The sequence below is a fragment of the Dermacentor variabilis genome, chromosome 2 (genome assembly GCF_050947875.1).
Source record: "Dermacentor variabilis isolate Ectoservices chromosome 2, ASM5094787v1, whole genome shotgun sequence".
Classification (NCBI taxonomy): Eukaryota; Metazoa; Arthropoda; class Arachnida; order Ixodida; family Ixodidae; genus Dermacentor; species Dermacentor variabilis.
Window position 1 is genome coordinate 118,004,260 of NC_134569.1, and position 18,660 is coordinate 118,022,919.

General features: G+C 45.9%; 2 protein-coding genes across 2 annotated transcripts in view; one reads left to right on the forward strand and one right to left on the reverse strand.

The window, feature by feature from the left end:
* LOC142572591 (endochitinase-like) overlaps positions 1–9,979 on the forward strand; it is a 31,672-nt gene extending 21,693 nt beyond the window's left edge. The window contains exon 9 of the mRNA XM_075681811.1: positions 7,521–9,979. Within this exon, the coding sequence (XP_075537926.1) occupies positions 7,521–8,015 (495 nt within the window). The 3' untranslated portion in view covers positions 8,016–9,979. The remainder of the gene's footprint in view (positions 1–7,520) is intronic.
* The window catches only part of LOC142572598 (uncharacterized), a 291,788-nt gene that overhangs the window by 67,529 nt on the left and 205,599 nt on the right, over positions 1–18,660 (reverse strand). The gene's annotated exons all lie outside the window — the stretch shown is intronic.

Consider the following 18,660-nt stretch of genomic DNA (forward strand, 5'->3'; position numbering starts at 1 on the left):
CACCCCGTTCAAAGTTGGCGGGCGCGGTGACCTCCAGGGAAGGGGAGGTACGGCGCCGGGCTGTCTGGCACTTGGCGACACGTTTGAACATGTTGCCCGCCGATGCTTCTCCGGAGGACACCACTGCCTGACGGCTCAGCATCTTGACTTGTCAAGGGAGAATTAGGGCGCTGTGCCTTTCGGCGCAGCCCCGGGTTTGTCCAAAGGGCGCTCGCAGGATAAATTCTGCACCTTGCAGATTCGGAATCCGGGCTTGTGGTAATGGCACAACAATACCCAATTCCACGTACCCAGTTACCCAAGAGGGCATCATACAGGTTCATTAAATCGCGACGCATACCCACTGCCATATTCCCAGTGGCCAACGCTGGTTCAATGGTTGTTTTCGAACCCTGTTCCTTCAGCACAGCAACTCAATGCGCTATTCATTCCCAGTGACCCAAGTTGCCGGTAAAATTGATAGTGACACGGGTAGATAGATGCCGGACAAAAATAAAGTTTTCACCACCACCAGAAGCTGGACGGACGGACCGACGGACGGACGGATGGATGGATGGATGGATGGATGGATGGATGGATGGATGGATGGATGGATGGATGGATGGACGGACGGACGGACGGACGGACGGATGGACAGATGGATGGATGGATGGATGGATGGATGGATGGATGGATGGATGGATGGATGGATGAATGAATGAATGGATGGATGGATGGATGGATGGATGGATGGATGGATGGATGGATGGATGGATGGATGAATCCTGGAAGCTGGCTGAAGTAGCTTAATAATGCTAATCGCAAACAACAAAGGATATGCATGAAGGCTAACCAGAAAAAACGCTGGTGGGCCCTATTTCGTGGGGGAAAGGCAATCTACAAAAGAAAGGAAGGGAGGAAGATGAATATCAAGGTGGAACTCGGAGTACAAGATTGAAGCGGCACACGTCACAATCACAGCCTGCCGCATGTCACTATAACAGGTCTATAGGCCATAGGAAGAGAATTATGCGGCCACACGTTCGTTGTGACCACTGTCCTATTATTTCTTGCTCTGGCAGTGGTCGGAAGTCCGTCGTCCTTACCGTAGCACACAGCACCTGCCTCTTCGTACCATAATGTGGGCAAAGAAGATTAGAGATGGTTCCACAAGGGTCGCGGTTAGTGCTGTCGGCCTATCCAATTAAGAACGAGTATGACTTGGTAAACGCGACACCAAGTCAAAGCCGGTACAAGAGTTCCTACACGTCCTCGCTTTTTTCATATGGTTTCCTTTTTCACAAGAAAATCACTATACGTCATAATAAGTAACTAAATCACAGTAAGCAATTATTCTTCACGTAAACTATATCTTAGTTAACAAAGCTAACGAATAATCATCAAGATTTTATTAAATTCGTGCAACGTCAATAGCGCCTCAATTGTCATCCGACAGGAACCGGGCACTTCACCTCAAGAAACAGTGGAGTTCTCAAGCTGACGAAGGAGAGATGGTTATTGCACTTAACCTCCGGTGATACCTGGCACGGTACATACACTCCGTAACAGGCTCCCTATAGCATTGTGTGCGCTTTAAACAGCCTCTCAAATGAAGTTTGCCAAAGTGCTGTGCCTGTATCTGGTGAGGATGTGGGATGTGGCAGACCGGGTCATAAGCATATATACCTAATATATTTCTTTTTATTACTATGCCAATATCGTCGAATAATTTTAAACATTTCAATTCCAATATTCATTTTTGCATATTCGGAAGCGATCAGAGTTCGAGTACCATTTTTTAAAGGAGCTGTTCCAGAATATTGCTCTCTGAAAACGGCAATTTTCCGTGCATGTGTCACCATTGCCATGTATTGCAAACGTGCTAGGGAGCTATGGGAGCTAAGCCTTGGGAGCTATGCAAAGGGGGAAGGTAGCTGGGGAGGATCAGGTAACGGCAAATTTGTTGAAGGATGGTGGGCAGATTGTTCTAGAAAAGCTGGCCACCCTGTATACGCAATGGCTCATGACTTCGAGCGTACCGGAATATTGGAAGAACGCTAGCATAATCCTAATCCATAAGAAAGGGGACGCCAAAGACTTGAAAAATTATACACCGATCAGCTTGCTGTCCGTTGCCTACAAAGTATTTACTAAAGTAATCGCAAATAGAATCACAAACACCTTAGACTTCTGTCAACCGAAGGACCAGGCAGGATTCCCTAAAGGCTACTCAAGAATAGACCATATTCACACTATCAATCAGGTGATATAGAAATGTGCGAAATATAACCAACCCTTATATACAGCTTTCATTGATTACGAGAAAGCGTTTGATTCAATCGAAACCTCAGCAGTCATGGAGGCATTACGGAATCAGGGTGTAGACGAACCGTATGTAAAAATACTAAGAGATATCTATAGCGGCTCCACAGCCACCGTAGTCCTCCATAAAGAAAGCAACAAAATCCCAATAAAGAAAGGCGTCAGGCAGGGAGATACGATCTCTCCAATGCTATTCACAGCGTAGCCCGCTCTATGGGACTTTGCGCCCCGTAGCTCGCAGGACCTTTCATTAAAGTTATTCCATCCATCATCCATCCATCCATCCATCCATCCATCCATCCATCCATCCATCCATCCATCCATCCATCCATCCATCCATCCATTCACAGCGTGTTTACAGGAGGTATTCAGAGACCTGGATTGAGAAGGATTGGGGATAAAAGTTAATGGAGAATACCTTAGTAACTTGCGATTCGCTGATGATATTGCCTTGCTTAGTAATTCAGGGGACCAATTGCAATGCATGCTCACTGACTTGGAGAGGCAAAGCAGAAGGGTGGATCGAAAAATTATGCTGCAGAAAACTAAAGTAATGTTTAACAGTCTCGGAAGAGAACAGCAGTTTACGATAGGTAGCGAGGCACTAGAAGTGGTAAGGGAATACATCTACCTAGGACAGGTATTGACCGCAGATCCGGATCATGAGACTGAAATAATCAAAAGAATAAGAATGGGCTGGGGCGCGTTTGGCAGGCATTCTCAGATAATGAACCGCAGTTTGCCATTATCCCTCAAGAGGAAAGTGCATAACAGCTGTGTCTCACCAGTACTCACGTACGGGGCAGAAAGCTGGAGGCTTACGAAAAGGGTTCTACTTAAATTGAGGACGACGCAGCAGGCTATGGAAAGAAGAATGATAGGTGTAACGTTAAGGGATAAGAAAAGAGCAGATTGGGTGAGCGAACAAACGCGAGTTAATGATATCTTAGTTGAAATCAAGAAAAAGAAATGGACCATGCGCAGGACATGTAATGAGGAGGGAAGATAACCGATGGTCATTAAGGGTTACGAACTGGATTCCAAGGAAAGGGAAGCGTAGCAGAGGGCGGCAGAAAGTTAGGTGGGCGGATGAGATTAAGAAGTTGGCAGGGACAACATGGCCACAATTAGTACATGACCGGGGTAGTTGGAGAAATATGGGAGAGGTCTTTGCCGTGCAGTGGGCGTAACCAGGCTGATGATGATGATGACAAACGTGCTGACACTTACAATCTTAGCGCAATACAACATTAGGCGCCAGCGATGCTTACTTCGGCAAGAGTTCCTTCCAAATATCATCGAAATTTCAGAAAGATAAGCAATGGAAATTGATAAATTCAGAATGATGCCCAACAAATAATTGTCACTGCCTTTGTTATTATTTGTAGAGTATTTCGGTCCCTGTAGACACTATTGCCACCATTAAACGACCTTCCCAGTAAGTATATTTTCTTTTCGTATCAATTACTTTTTTTTCTTCCCGAAGCAAGGGTGATGTTAAACGTGCGTTTTTTTTTTATGTGCGTGAGAATATTACGGTAGCCAAGAAAATGCAGTATTGATGCATTTGCAGCGAAGCGATAGCACTTTGTTACTAACCATGACATTTGATTTAGTACTTCCAGCCCTCTATTTGACTGGTAAGCGGAGCATCGGGGTCGCCTCTTACGTGAACTGCGAAAAACGTGTTTTCGGCGTGCGCGGTATCGTCGAGGACAGCCAGGTATTCCTCGTGCGGCATAGGTCCGTTAGCGCTGTTGTATATATATATATATATATATATATATATATATATATATATATATATATATATATATATATATGCCGTACAACAGCGCAAACGGACCTATGCCGCACGAGGAATACCTGGCTGTCCTCGACGATGCCGCGCACGCCGAAAACACACACACACACACACACACACACACACACACATATATATATATATATATATATATATATATATATATATATATATATATATATATATATATATATATATATATATATATATATATATATATATATATATATATATATATTGAACACCGTGTCGCAACGGCAGATGTTATGGGAGGGGGGGGGGCCCTTCGCTGACTTGAAAGGTTGATGTATTCATATGTCTGCGTCAACTGGAATCACAACCAAGAGCACGTTGTGAACTAATGCTTAGACTGGAAATGAGATAAAATTGCGTCTAACCCTCAACAATTTACGCGGTCCCAGATCCCCAATCATTGAGCAATTCTGCCGTTCTTAATATTGTCTTCGTGTTCACGCCATTGTCATTATTATATTCGTCGTCATTGAAGCAGTCACCCTTTCCCTCTCTCCGGCGTAGTCGTTTCAATCATAAACATCAAAGCTTAGGGCCGAATTCACAAAGCGTTTTATTTATTTATTTATTTATTTATTTATTTATTTATTTATTTATTTCCTCAAAGGTCTCTTGTTGAGGCATTAAATGAGAGAGTATGGAACTAATGCAAACAACGATAGTAAAGGTTACAAAGGAATATTTTGGGTAAGCCGCTTGAATACAAGTCGGTCGATGATAGTGGCAACTTCGGTGGGCAGGTCATTCCATTCTCGTGTTGTGCGCACAAAAAATTATTGCTGAAACGTCACTGTGTGGGCTTGTGGGGAATATTCTGCGTTAGAGTGACTGGTGCCGGCAATGTCCTGTGCTTACAGGTTGTCCAAAGGCAAAGAATCGAACAATTTATGAAAAAGGTTAAGACGTGCTATTGTAGGTGTGAGGCTAGGGAGGGTAAGTTTATTTGGGCTTTTATTGCTTAGATGTTGGAAGTGTACGAATAAGTTGACAGGATAAATCTTTTCGCGCGGTTCTGAACCGACTCGAGAGCGTCAATAAGTTTATTGTGGTGGGGGTCAAAAATATCACCGACATACTCCAGCTTGGGCCACAAGAAAGTTAGAAAGGCAAGTTGTTTAATAGAGGGAGGAGCGAGGAGCGTTTGGTTCATAAGCGTTTTTGCGGCTGGCAGATTGCCTTCGCTAACATATCCAACATCACGATTGGCTCGCACCTGGTTTTACGCACAGCTCTCGCTTATTAACTTTATATTTAATGCGGGCACGTAACTTCAAGACCTGCTCGATCACGAGCACATGTACGGTTTTTGTGTCACACTGGTACCCCACAGATCGGCAGCCAATGGGTACGTTGTCCTGCATGACGCGCCTGCGGTTGAACGACCCGAGCATCCTTTCACACCACAGGTATGGGGAACGATGACAAGCCACACATTAGATCTACGACTGCGATTCTCAGAAGCACTGAGTCATTTTCGCAGCGAACAATGCCCTTCGAGGAAGAACGGATAAACAAACCAATTTGAGCCTCCATGTGAGGACGTTCTATCGTGAGCTTTTGTTTCTGCGTTCGCGGTTTGCAGAACGCTGGGAATGAAAAAAAAACACTTTGCGACCACCCTTGGCAACCCAGCTGGCTCATTTGGCGCAAGTCATGCAACGTTAAATTCTATCGCCAAGAGTAGCAACTGCGCATGTGCTCATGCGCGCATGCGCGTTGTTCTGTGTGGGGCAACGTCCGCAGTTCGTACGTATATGTACGCGCACGTGTACGGTGCATGCATGCGTGGGTGCGTGCGTGCCTGCGCGCTACTTTGCGCTTAGCTGTGTGCCTGCTTGGTAAACAGACGGCCGCATGTAGTGTTTCCAGCCTCAAAGCAAGTGTACTGAAATTCTTCCTAGAGATTGCAAGGTGTCCGGCAAAATAGAAACAGTGTAGCAAGGACGGAGTATATTTCACCATTCGTCTAACTTTTGCAGCGTGACGAAGCCTTCTACGGCAAGAACGTGCTTTTATCGCGATTATAGGAATAACGTGCAACACGAAGAAGCTGACCAAAATAATAAAATACACTCTGCTAAATTGAAGCATAACGAAAGCACCCAGTGAATTTCAGGATGTCGATGCCTGGTCACGTGGAAAATATTTTCGTACAGCTATTTTCATGGTTCATGCTTTCGTGATGTGCCACTTTACCTACGTCGCGGCCTGCCAACGTTTCGGCCACAGCTCGCAGAGCTGCCGAGGCCACCCAGAGCGCGCACGTGGCTTTCTGCCAAACAACGTGCCAAGCACGCCCACGCTAGACGCGCACGTTGTTTTCTGCCAAACCACAAGCTAAGCATGCACATGCAGCTTTTGGCAGACCGCGCACGTGGATCAATGGTGTTGAGCAGCGCGTGCATCTTGTCCTGGGTAAACCAATCAGGTTTAGTTATTTTAATTCTGTCACTATAAATGGCAAATAGTTTTCTCATGCATAGAAGCTTACCAAAAATACATTTATAATTAAGTCAAAACGGGAGTGAACTGGTGTGTAGGCTACATGAATACTCGCACAAGGTAACATATAAGTTCAATAAAAAACGAGTTCAAGCCTTTACATGCGCGAGAAGCACCTGCATCCAGTTAGGTTTATTTTCATAATGTGTATAGTCTTAGTAACACCCTAGGGAAAACCGTCAAACAATCCCACCGAGTTAACACACGCCTCGCAGGAAAGGCAAGTATACGTTCCTTCTTTAACCTGATGAGCACAAACAGAAAGTGCGGAAGTTTCGTAAATAAGGCAACAAATACTTTCAACAGAACCTCTCCATGCGCTTCAGCAGCACATCCTAACACCTAATAATGCTTATGCCATTGTCCATAAAGTACTTAAGCTCTTAGACATGCCGTGGCTGTGCAGTAATATTTTTCCCACTGCTTCTGTTCATTGCGCACTTGTTTTCATACTCTTCACTTGGTAACGCGTGTGTGTTCGACTTTTCTGTCTGCTTGAAATACCACAGCCCAGAATTTTTTCTACCGTGTTCTGGCATCTTCCTTATTCACTGTAAGATAGGCGGAGTTTCGCGGCAGAAAATGCCGGCTAGACTGAAACGTACGTCTTATAACTAAGGGAAACGACAAAAAAGAAAATAAAACTATTGATAACAAAACACAGCCTGTCTTTACGTAACCACAGCAAAAGCCAACCAACTACTAGAGATGACTACTAGCAATATTTGTGCCATTTGTAACACACTTTCAGGGGTCATTATTCTTTTACCAAGTGACAGTTATCACTAACAAAGACAATCGCAAGGAAGCTGTAAATAAACAAGTGCCATTCTCCCGTTCATCATTCTTCATCTCTGCGCCTTTATTGAATCTTGCTCAGATGGACTACATCATGGGTCAAGGCTACGGCGGGGCCATGATCTGGGCCGTCGACATGGACGACTTCCAGGGAGTGTGCGGCCGCAAGAACGCGTTGATCAACGTCATCTACGAGAAGCTGGCCGACTATGACGTGCCGCAGCCGGAGCCCACAGAACCGCCTGTGCGCTCAACATTCGACGACGGCCAGTGGAACTGGACCACGACTCCGCTGCCCAGCACGGAGACGACCACGCCTAAGGTGGCCGTGACGAAGAGCTACCCGCGAGACTGCGACAGTCCCACCATCTCATTCATCCCGCACGAAAACGACTGCACCAAGTACTACTGGTGCGTGTACGGCACGCCCATGGTGATGTTCTGCGAGGGAGGCACCGTGTGGAACCAGGACAATGGCAACTGCGACTGGGCCGAGAGAGTGGACAGGCCCGAGTGCAAACACATCACCAGAAAACCCAAGCGGCCGCACAGGGAGTCTGAAAAAGAGAGCGTGTAGCCCTGTTCCCCTCACTATGATAGCGTGGACTCGGATGCGGAAGGAAACTACAGTCGAACGGATGGTTTCACTGACAAATTAAGCGGAAGCTGACTCAGTCATATCTCACAGCGAAAAAAAAAATGGCACGCTAATGGGTGAGGCTTGTGGCCTTTGTTGACCTCCCGGTTCTAATTGAATCAACGGTGATGCGTCATTTGCTTCTAGATGCCAACCATCTCGCAAATTGTTCAGGAATATTCTCTTCAAGCATCTTGTGCTGTTTTGAGTGATAGTTTTTCGCATCTAGAGGACTTTTTACGTCCGTATAACCTGATTTTCCGCAGTTACTAACAAATAATTGAATAACACAAGTCAAGCAATGACCTTTATTTCTTTTACGCGGCCACTAGGAGGTCGAAGTTCCTTTAGGGCATTGATAACACATAGCAACACTATACGGTTGATACTGCGTTTGGCCAGTAAGGCGTATTACAAAGGACCAGATAATCATGCTGGATGCAGTAACCAGCAATCTGCATTCAATTCAAGGAAACACTGTATCGTGCCGACAGAAGTCTGTGACGTAAACATATCATCAAGTTATATTACGATAATATACTAATAGTAACGGGCATTTACGGAGGAGGTTTTCCAGCGCTACAAGTTTTGGTACACCTGTTTTTCAGCACTTGACGCGTTCCCATCCGTCATGTTCAAGACATCCAACTCTTTTCGACAGGGTAACGCTGTTTCAGCTTCCGTTTAATTGCACCCGTCAGTGCTTGAGAAATTCCTTACAAGAGCACGTTTGCCGGCAGAAAGAAGTTTCATTATTCATGTATGGTGCCTTTAGGGATGAGCTATGCTCTGCGCGCTACACATTTTGTTCGCTTCATGTTCCTCCGCGTTTTCGTGTGTGCCGAGTGTTTGTATTTATTGGAAGTAAGGAAACAATAAGACGTTAACTTCATTTGAAACGGTCACCCTTATACTTACTAGCGTTTTTCCTCATGCTGAATGCTCTGACGAAAGTTTTACCAAATCATTCGCCTGCTTAATGAATTTAATGTAAGCAGTGCCGGCAGCCATTTCCCCAGCCGATACACAGCACTCCATGTACTGCTGTAGAGCCAAGTTGCCCGTAGCTGTTCATATTCTGACTTCATGTCACGAAAAGCAAGACTTCACACGTTCCATGCCACACTCTGATTTTTATTGAGCTGAACAAGCGCATTAGAGAGTTTGTATTACGTGTTCTGAACTTTCGTGTTCTTGAGCAGAACGGCCACATCGTAGTTAACATATAACCACAGTGTGATCGACAGCGTATTAGGAAGTAACGTTTTTCAAAATGCATTGTTGCTTATAAAGGTTTAGTCAACCTATTCGAGTAGCATTTCAAATACGCACGTGCGCTAGAAAATCCAACATGCCACTCGCTACACGTAAAATATTTAAGTGCAAACTACAGTTTAACCAGTGTTAATCATAGTAAACATATATTCCTATCAAGTGAAAAACATATATGCAACGTTCATAGTGAGGTTAGGCAACAAACCTAATGGACCACGTAACAGCACCTCATGTTATTTGAGAGTTATGGAAGGCTGAATTCGTTACTTCAAGCTGATGTGCCCCCGCAATTGTAGGGCAACATTTCGTTTAACTTTGCGGCAATAGCCGCATCTCGATTTACGTTCATATTGCAGCTACAAGGTTTCTTAGCGAGTGTCATTCTCTTTGTTTAAGCGATGGCGTGAAGTCAATTTCTCCTGGTGCAAATAGGCCATAACTTATGACAAGCAAACAGGCTCGTTCATGTCTGTCGCTTACATATTTACATGCGCTCAGTGCGTGCTGCGAATTTCCCTTCATTGCGTGACAGATTCCGAAAAATGCCTGACTACAGGACCTGCAACACTAAGGCATGTTTCAAGCATTCTGTTGAACGTATGAATAAAGGCGTATTTTGATGACTAGCATATTCGTTCATTTCTTGGTGTCCTATTCGCTCGCTAACATTCTTTAAACATTATTATTTCAATGCCACGAAAGAAGGCACAAAACGCTTTCGATGAGGCAGTAATAACACGAAACTATCTTTGCGACCATTTCACAACACTGGACAAAATGCAAGGCAGGTCACAAAAGAATTATTATTTTGTTTGGAAATATTTGAAAATGGTGCGAACAAAACATGTAGGTAAAACGGATCTTCTGAACCACGCCGCCGAAACACTGCTTATAAGTACCTAAAACAAACTCACATAGTCGAAGGACAAGCCAGGTTAGTTGTTCATCTGTGCTTTGTGCCTGTGATCGAAGCGCCGCTTTAAAAGAAGTGCTAATATTCGCCAAGCCTAAGCTACTGTTACATTGAGGCGTACAAAAATAACATTTTCGCGTAATCAATTACATGTAATTATTTACGTTTTCTCGGTAATATCTTCGAATAATCTCTAATTAATCCAATATCCACTTGAGCGGTAATCATGAGAATGACTACTAATATTCAATTACGGTTTTTGGTGAAACAGAAAGTTAGCCAGCAATATTGAACGCATGTAATCGGTAGCCCATAATTCTACCTGAGAACAATTTATTTCGTAAACAGAACAAGAACCAATCTACAGAAAAGCCTCTAACGTGCGAATGATCACAGTGGCAGTACAGCCGTCGGTATCCTTTTCAGGATACGTTGGTACTTAATTTTTTAACTATCGTGCTTCGTTGTTTTAGTGTGCTTTCTTTTTTAGGAAGATAGTGATAATTGAGCAGTCTTTCGGAAGTATGGCTACTGGACGTGCCTTCAGTGCTTTCTGATGTCACAAAGAAATAAGTCCGAAAGCCAAAGAAATAGAGAAATGAAGACTGTGAACCTGAAGATATAACATGGTCCGGAAAAGACGAAATGAGGCTTCGTTATCGTTATTATCCACTAAAGGTGCCAAAAGTACAAGTGGCCACGAAAGTGGTACCCAAGTCATATTTAAATCTACCATACAGCTAATTTAATTATTCTCAGTATAGAGCCTGAGAAGATTAGGTAAAGTTATGATACCTTTTTTTTAATTCTTGCGGAATTCCACAAATTCATGCGGATTTCTCTTTTCAGTTCCTTCCCTTCACCAAGGAGTAATTAATGTGAAACTTTCCGTCATTGATATATTACCCGACCCCAAAAACTGCCCTTCAGAGCCTGTCACACTTATAAGTGGGCTTGGAAATTAGTGTCTGCGACCCGTCCACTTTTTAAATATAGCGCCGCAAATCTGTTGTATATTTGACTCTGTATAGCTCATGTTTCTAGCTGTTATTGCAACTAGAAATATGCCTTTGTTGTATTTTTGTTCCTAAAGATATTACATTCTACCCTCTTCGTGTGTTATGGGCGTACAACTTATATACTTGGGTGAACCAGAATAACATGGAGAAGCAAGAGTTTAATCAAGGCCAGTCTACACCTTGGTACTTGAAGCCTCAACGAGAACCATCGAGGTGCCAACATCAGGCGAAACACTTATTCGATCATTATATCTTTCTTTTCCAAATACGGCATATTCTGGAAACCTTTAATAGCAAGACTATCCCGGGAATATCCCAAGAATATCCTGTGAGGCGTGTCGTGAAAACTTCAGGCAAAATTCATTTTAGCAGCGCCTTTGGCTATAAATAGCTGAATCTTGCAGTAGTGTGATGTGTAACGTCCAGCATTCCGTCGGGCCTTCTATCACATTCTTTATCAGGCCAGCGACCAGATAGACTGCTCCGAATACGGTGGTCTTGGACTCGTTATTGGCTTTCGCCAAGAAGGCACAGCTCCCAAATCAGCTCAAAAGACGGCCCACGTTTCTCATTCCACCTAATAGCTATTCGAGCATATCCTAATCACGACAAAAAAACGTTGGTCATCTCCATCACACATATATCATACTGCAATAGCACGCAAGAATTTCAGCAATTTATTGTAGAAACTCGCGTCAAATATCTGCCTGCAACCACTGGTGCAGTGGGCGCAAATAACACAGAAAGGTGTGAAGAACTGAAGATGATATAAGGCTTTTCATCAGCCAAGTTGCGATTTTTCTGCTTTTTGTCGCTCTGCAGCGTAATAAAATTTTCCTAAGGTTGAGCACCAAACAAATAGTGGGTACAAGAATCATTGTGCAAACAGAGTAAGGGGATCTGAGCACAAGGCGAGGTCCCGTACTAGTGAGGTCGACCCCAATTTTTTTACGCGCCCCTCAGGAAGTAAGGCAGGGTTAATGTAAGGGCGGCAACTGGTAGAAACTGTGTGATTGAGGTTAATAAGTATCACCTCAACTTCACGTGTAAAGTTGAAGTTGAGTGAGGCCGAGTGCTCGCTGATGTTGAAATTTGCAGTCAAACGTTCCCGCCCACTCGCTTATGTGCATATCTGCTGCTCGTTACAGAATGAGCCGGCAGTATTTAGTGGACATTCTTCTTAGGTAAACATTTACGTCATCAGAATTTACCATGTGGAGGTATAGTTTATCAAAGTCATACGACATGTTTCCATAGCACATTTTGCAGCTGAAAGCTCCAGCTGAACAAACTGCTTCTTGAAGTATTATGTTAAATTCATTGTCTTCTGGCTTTAGGCCGTCTGTGCCAGAGACATCAGAAGTCTTTTATCTAGGTTTAAGGCGTGAAAAACAAAAATAAGCAAGTAGATTCGACACTGAGTGGCCAACCTCCAATTCGTAAAGTGAGGTTGACTTTGAGTACTCAATCTCTGTCTCAATAGTAACGTTGAGAAGAGGTTGAGACGAGGTCACCGGAAACGGCTGAAAGTTCAAGTGCGGTGTCCGGAAAACACACAAGCCTCATGAGATGAGGCTCAGCAACGTCGTCAAACCTGGTCGACAGCGTTGTGGAATTGTTTGCCCACCATTGCAGGACACCGCGTTCCTCTCTAATAGAAATGTAAAAGGAGGGTGGCACCCTATTGCGTACGCTGGCTCCTTCTTTTCTTCAAGTGTGAAAAAAAATTGATTGCGGCTCAGCAAACCCTGGGTATGCAAAGCGAAAGCTTGGTTTAGCCTAGTTAAGTCTTGCTTTCGCTTGGTTAGCTTTTGATTTAGCTGTAATTAATATACATAGGTATACAATCATCGTTAAGTCAGGTATGACAGCTGTGCCTAGGTCGGTGGCTAGACAGACTGTGATCAGGCTTGAGTAGACACGCATCGTTCGACGGTGTGACGCCTGTTGTGCCACAGGGAAAGCGCAAGTGTTTGACATGCAAAGAGACGCCGCGAACATGGACAGCGTCGAAGCACAAATTGACAGGGCGTGAACGCGGTCGCTACGTTGATCTCAACGGTGCGACGCTTGTCGCATTCCGGGCCCTCTCCAGCGAAGCAGCTCACCGGGCGATATCCGCAGAGTGCTCAGAGGCCGCTTGGCGACGACTGCTCAAAGCCTCCCGCTCCCGCGCAACGCTCACAGAAGACGGCCCGGCCTCGCTCTCATCAATGGCCCATAGATTTTCCTTCAGTAATTTTTGTAGGAAACTCTATACCAAGGCCAAGCTCGCACTCGCACTGACTATAGTCGGATACAACTTTAGAAAAAAGGGGGCGTTTACTCCTCCGAGGCGGAGGCACACGAGCATCCACCAATGGGCGCGCGCTCTGGACAAACGTCATGAGCCAGACGGCCGGTACCCCGCCGACGGAGAAGATGGCCGGCCCCGCTTCGAAGTGGGCGAGGTCGCGTCAGCTGTGTGCTTCAGGCCCTCGTCAGAGTGAATTCCAGAACTGCTTGTGATGGTCTATAATGCCAGAAATATTACTGCGAGCTTACGATGCGCCATTTGCGCCGCGTGCATTTATTCTGAGCCGTGATCCGGCGAAGGAACATTGCAGCGAGCATCGCTGGCGCTGCGCTACGCTTTGCCTGTAAACAGGATCCCGCGGCGACCGCTGCGAACACACGTCCTGCGTGGTTGTTCCATGTTGTTTTATTTCGCCCCCGAGTGAAGTTACGGCGAGAAAGTTTTCCAAAGACTGCTGCCTACGGTTGCGGCGGGTGCGTTCGTATACTGTGTCGCTGCGTTTTTCGTCGGACGGGGTGAAATGATGGAGCAAAACCATTCTCAGGAGAAACGAGAAAAGTGCGTGCTGTGAAACTGTGAAAACACAAAACCAAAAAATATAAATTTTATGCTATTTAAAACCAAGAGTACTTATTTAAAACGATGAATGAAGCATTTTTGCACCTTCCTGCCTCGACCGTATTCTCGCCCCAGGTTTGTAATGGTTGCCATAAATGCATTGTTTTATATAAGTACTTTTTCAATAGCAACTGATTAATTTTAAGCTTGAGAAACGAGTAGTAGATACGCCGTGTACAAGTCAACAAGTGCAAAAGCGTTGCAGAGCTGCTCTTTCTACTTTTGTCACTTGCAATGAAGCTAAAGAGCAGACGACGGGCAGCGTTGTGAAAGGCAAGGGGTTATTTTTCTGCCGCTATCCGGCATGTGCTGTAGCACATGAGAGCTCTAATAAACCAGTCATCAAACTGCAAAAGTCTTTATTTATACCGAGAATTACGCGTTTCAGGAACACGATGTTTCGAGCGGGACTATTTTAGTCGCGGAGGGAATGGGCAGTCACGCTGTGGTCATCTGGGCGGGGCCTCCCCTTTTTTCTAAAGTTGTATCCCACTATAGGCGAGCGCGGCGCTCCTCTTAGCCAGGCGCACGGCGAGTCGCGTGGCCAGGAGGCGACCCAGCTGCGGAGAGCCCATGTGCCTCCTGCGGGATGCGTTACCAAGGCGCAGCTGCGGTCAAATGAAGGTCAAATTGACGGCGATTGCGAAACTGGGCTCGATGCGGTTAGTGAAGCCTTCGCTCTAAAAGAAAATGGGAAGTTTCATCCTAAGTGCGAATCATTGACAGTGATAGAAAGATGCAGCGTTGCTCTATAACTGCAAGAACGATGTTATAGCTATGGAAGGAAAAACTTGACAACCTTGGAGCCTACCCTTAAAAATATATGAAGGAGAGATAGGCCTTTGTCAGGTAATAGGCAGGCTGTAGCCTCTAGTCGCCTCGCGGTGGTGCGTCTGCTTACGTATGCTTCGGTGGTTTCATCTTCCGCTTCTTCCAGGACACGAAGGCGATAAGATGAAAATTCGTAAAAAACAACAATTGCACAGCTCCAACCCCTTTGACGAACCATGTAACAACGTTACGCATTCGAGGCGTTTGCGCAGATGTTGATGCTGAGGCCTGAGGTTGTTGGTTGAAAAGTTAGACCACGTTCGCGCGTTCTGCGCGCGTTTCGAGGCGAGAGCTCTGGCGACTACATACCGTGGTAGTAAGCTCAAGTGACTCCTTGGAAATGCTATATGGTCATGCGCAAGGCTCCTTAGCCTTCCTCTATATGCTTTAAGCAGCACACCTGAAGGGAATTACGACGCGCAGGGCCCTACAACACCGCCTGTTTCTTCCGCCTTCATGCCTGTAAAAAGCTGGTCACAAGCTGGTCACAATGATATTGGTGTCCCGAGTTGAGTGTAGTTCATTTCTGGCTATAGCGATATGAAATGAACCCCTCTTCACTTCGTGCGGTGCGTACACAAGAAGGGGGAAGCGGTGACAGGGCACAGAAAGCGAGAAGGCGCACACCAAAATCAGAAGTGCGAGCTGTTTGGGAAGCCCTGTCGTTATATTAGCTCCTCTCAGTGGAATGCCATGCCGCTTATATCCGTAAGCTTGTACCTTTTGCCTCATTTCATCAATAATTCCACGTCAGCGCTACATGGTTTCTACTTATTTGAAGTGAACGACGATCGAGCACTCGCCGTATATCTGCAGACGTAAAAAAATTTACAGTTCCGGTAAATAAATCGCCATTCGCGAAGTGTTTGGCAGTGTCTTTCGCCCAAGCAGCCATTCGTAACGTGTAGCCTCTGAGTTCTGACAGCGAGAGCGGCTTGCCGCGTGTGACTGCGGTAATGTCGCGGTTTCAGTAATGTCGGCGGTGTTGCGTTCCCAGGGCAGCGTACCCCACCGCTGCCGATCAGTTGTTGGGACGCCTGTTTCTCGAAACCCGACCGGCGTTACTACAGGATAGCATGGTATCGTCGGCAGGCTGCAGGCGTCCAGTAGACCATGGCGAGCAGGCAAGGACGAGACGATGGCTAGTGCAAAACTTGCACTGTTTATTCAATGGTTGGTGAAAAATGAGAAGAAGAGAATGAAGTGTAAAATACATTGTGGAGGCCCTTCAAATAGGTATCACTAAAATCGTAGGCGGCATCTTGTTCTCGTCAACGTCACGTGAAGGCACTGAGTGGGGTTGTGGATGGGCGGCTCCCACTTTCGTTGAGCCTGTACGGGCCCGCCTCCGAAGGTGGCACTCCGCAGGTGACGTTGTAAGTCCTCGTCGTGGCTTTGCAGCTGCTCTCACTTTTGGTGAATCTGTAGGTCCGAGATTGGCGGCTTGATCCTTCCTTCTAGCCGACGTTCGTTCGCGGAAGTTCTCCTTTAGAGCTTGACAGTTCGTAGAAAGGGTCCCTCTTTGAGTCGCACAGTTTGTGAAAAGCGTTCTCCCGCACACACACCAAGGGGCCTGTGAACAATGCGGGCGCTAGCGAAAACGGCAACCCTTCTATACAACCATAGCAAATTAGGCATCCATCCTTCGTTCCGCTTAGGCATGCACACACACGAAGGGGCCTGCTGCGGGGCACTTGCCAGACCAGTCATCCACTCGAGACAACCATGGCAAATCAGGAATCCATCTTTCGTTCCGGTTGAGCAAGGTCCTTCTAGCGTCCTTTCTTTTTCCGGGGTGTTACATGCCAACCGTAACAGCGTGCGCCGTAAAATCTCAGGAGCCACGTCCAGCGATTGCAGCCACTCTTGTTAACATGCGAAACCGACAATGGATCTCGAAAACAGCAGACAGCTGTCACTGATATTTTGTTGTGGAAGCATCGAGACTAACATCTAAAGGAGATACAAGTACCGTTTGGGAATGATAGCACGAAACAGTGCAGGACGACGACTCGACTGATTCGAAGCGGGCAGCTGTTGCCTCGTAAATGTCACAATGAATCAAACAAACACTTGAATCGTGATAGTGTGAGAAACTACATGCGTCATGGGCGCCGCCAGTGGCGTTGCAGGCTTCGCACCACGACGCTGCACGAAATGAGACCGACGGGAAACCGTCGGCATTAGTCGGCACCCAGTGAAACATTAAACCTGCAAAGAGCGCTTCGATACCGTTGAAATTACATTACTCGCAGATTGTGAGTCCTAATATTGTTTTCCAATTTTAGAGCGCAACTCTTAGGTGCTCGCTCCTGGGTTGAGTATCGGCGTGCTCCGGCGCAACCGCATAAACGCGCTCGTGAGACCGCTCGCGCGTTCGTCGTCGTCTTCCACAGCTGGCTCCGATGCCGCTCATCTTGCCAGCATTGCCATATATACTGCCCCTCCCTCTGCGAAGGCGCTGACGGCAGTGGCCAACTGCCAGTCGGAGCGGTGATTTCGGTCTCAAATTTTTTTGCCTCAATATATCGCGAAATAAACACACGTATAGAGCTGCGATCAAATTTCCCATTAGGGAGTGCCGTAATGGTCGAAGACATTTTTTATGATTCCGTGTATAAAGCATATGCTGTGAATGAAATTTTTCACGATGGTTTTTTGAGCGCTGCAAATCGCGAAAGTTATGATGGACAAATAAGTGAATACAATTTTATATGGTCAGAGAAACTACGGCGTTTCAGTAATATAGTATCTAATATAGCATCTACACTCGCTGACAACTTTTGTGGCAATAACAGAAAGTACGCAGGCAAACAGACCGAGCATATACAAATACTAGGTATCAAATTTTGTACAAGTGGTGTTTCACCTCACACGTGGCGAGACATTGTCAGCTCCATTAAAGAACAGTCGGAAGCAGTGACTGCGTCGCCACTGCCGCTGGCAGAAAGGGCTTTCTTCATTAAGAACGTATTGTGCAGTAAACTGTGGTTTGCTGCAAGGGTAGCTCTGCCGCCGTCACCAACAGTACGAGTAGTAAACTCACTTATTTTCTCATGGTTCTGGCTAAACAAGTCGCAATACGTAGCGCAGCAATTTTTGCGTCTGCCAAAATCCAGCGGAGGATGGAGCTTGCCGTGCATAGTTACATTCGGTAGGCTGTTGTGCACTAAGAGTACATGTGATCTACTTGATGGTGATCAGTACCCTGGTAGGCCACTGTTCCTTTAGTGGCTGGGTCATTACCGTCGAACGCTTATGCCGCAGAGTACAGGCAACTTGCTTCCGACGGCGGTAACGCCAGCACCGCAGTATGCGGCGGCTGCGCGCTTGCAAAGCCAGCTTGTACAACTAAGAATTACAAAGTGGCGTGCGACACCAGTTTCCAGGCTTTGTGAAATGTTGTGTGAGACAGCTGTACCTCCACGGACAGCTACTACACAAACATGGACAGCCGTGCTTTCACCTGATTTGCCCTCTCAAGTGAAGGATTTTCATTGGCAACATCAGTGGGGCATTCTACCTACAAGAGACAAGCTTGAACGCTGGCATATGGTAGCGAACGATAAATGCATATATTGCACACAAACAGAGACCAACGCGCATGTAGTAAAGGACTGCGTTGTAGCACGC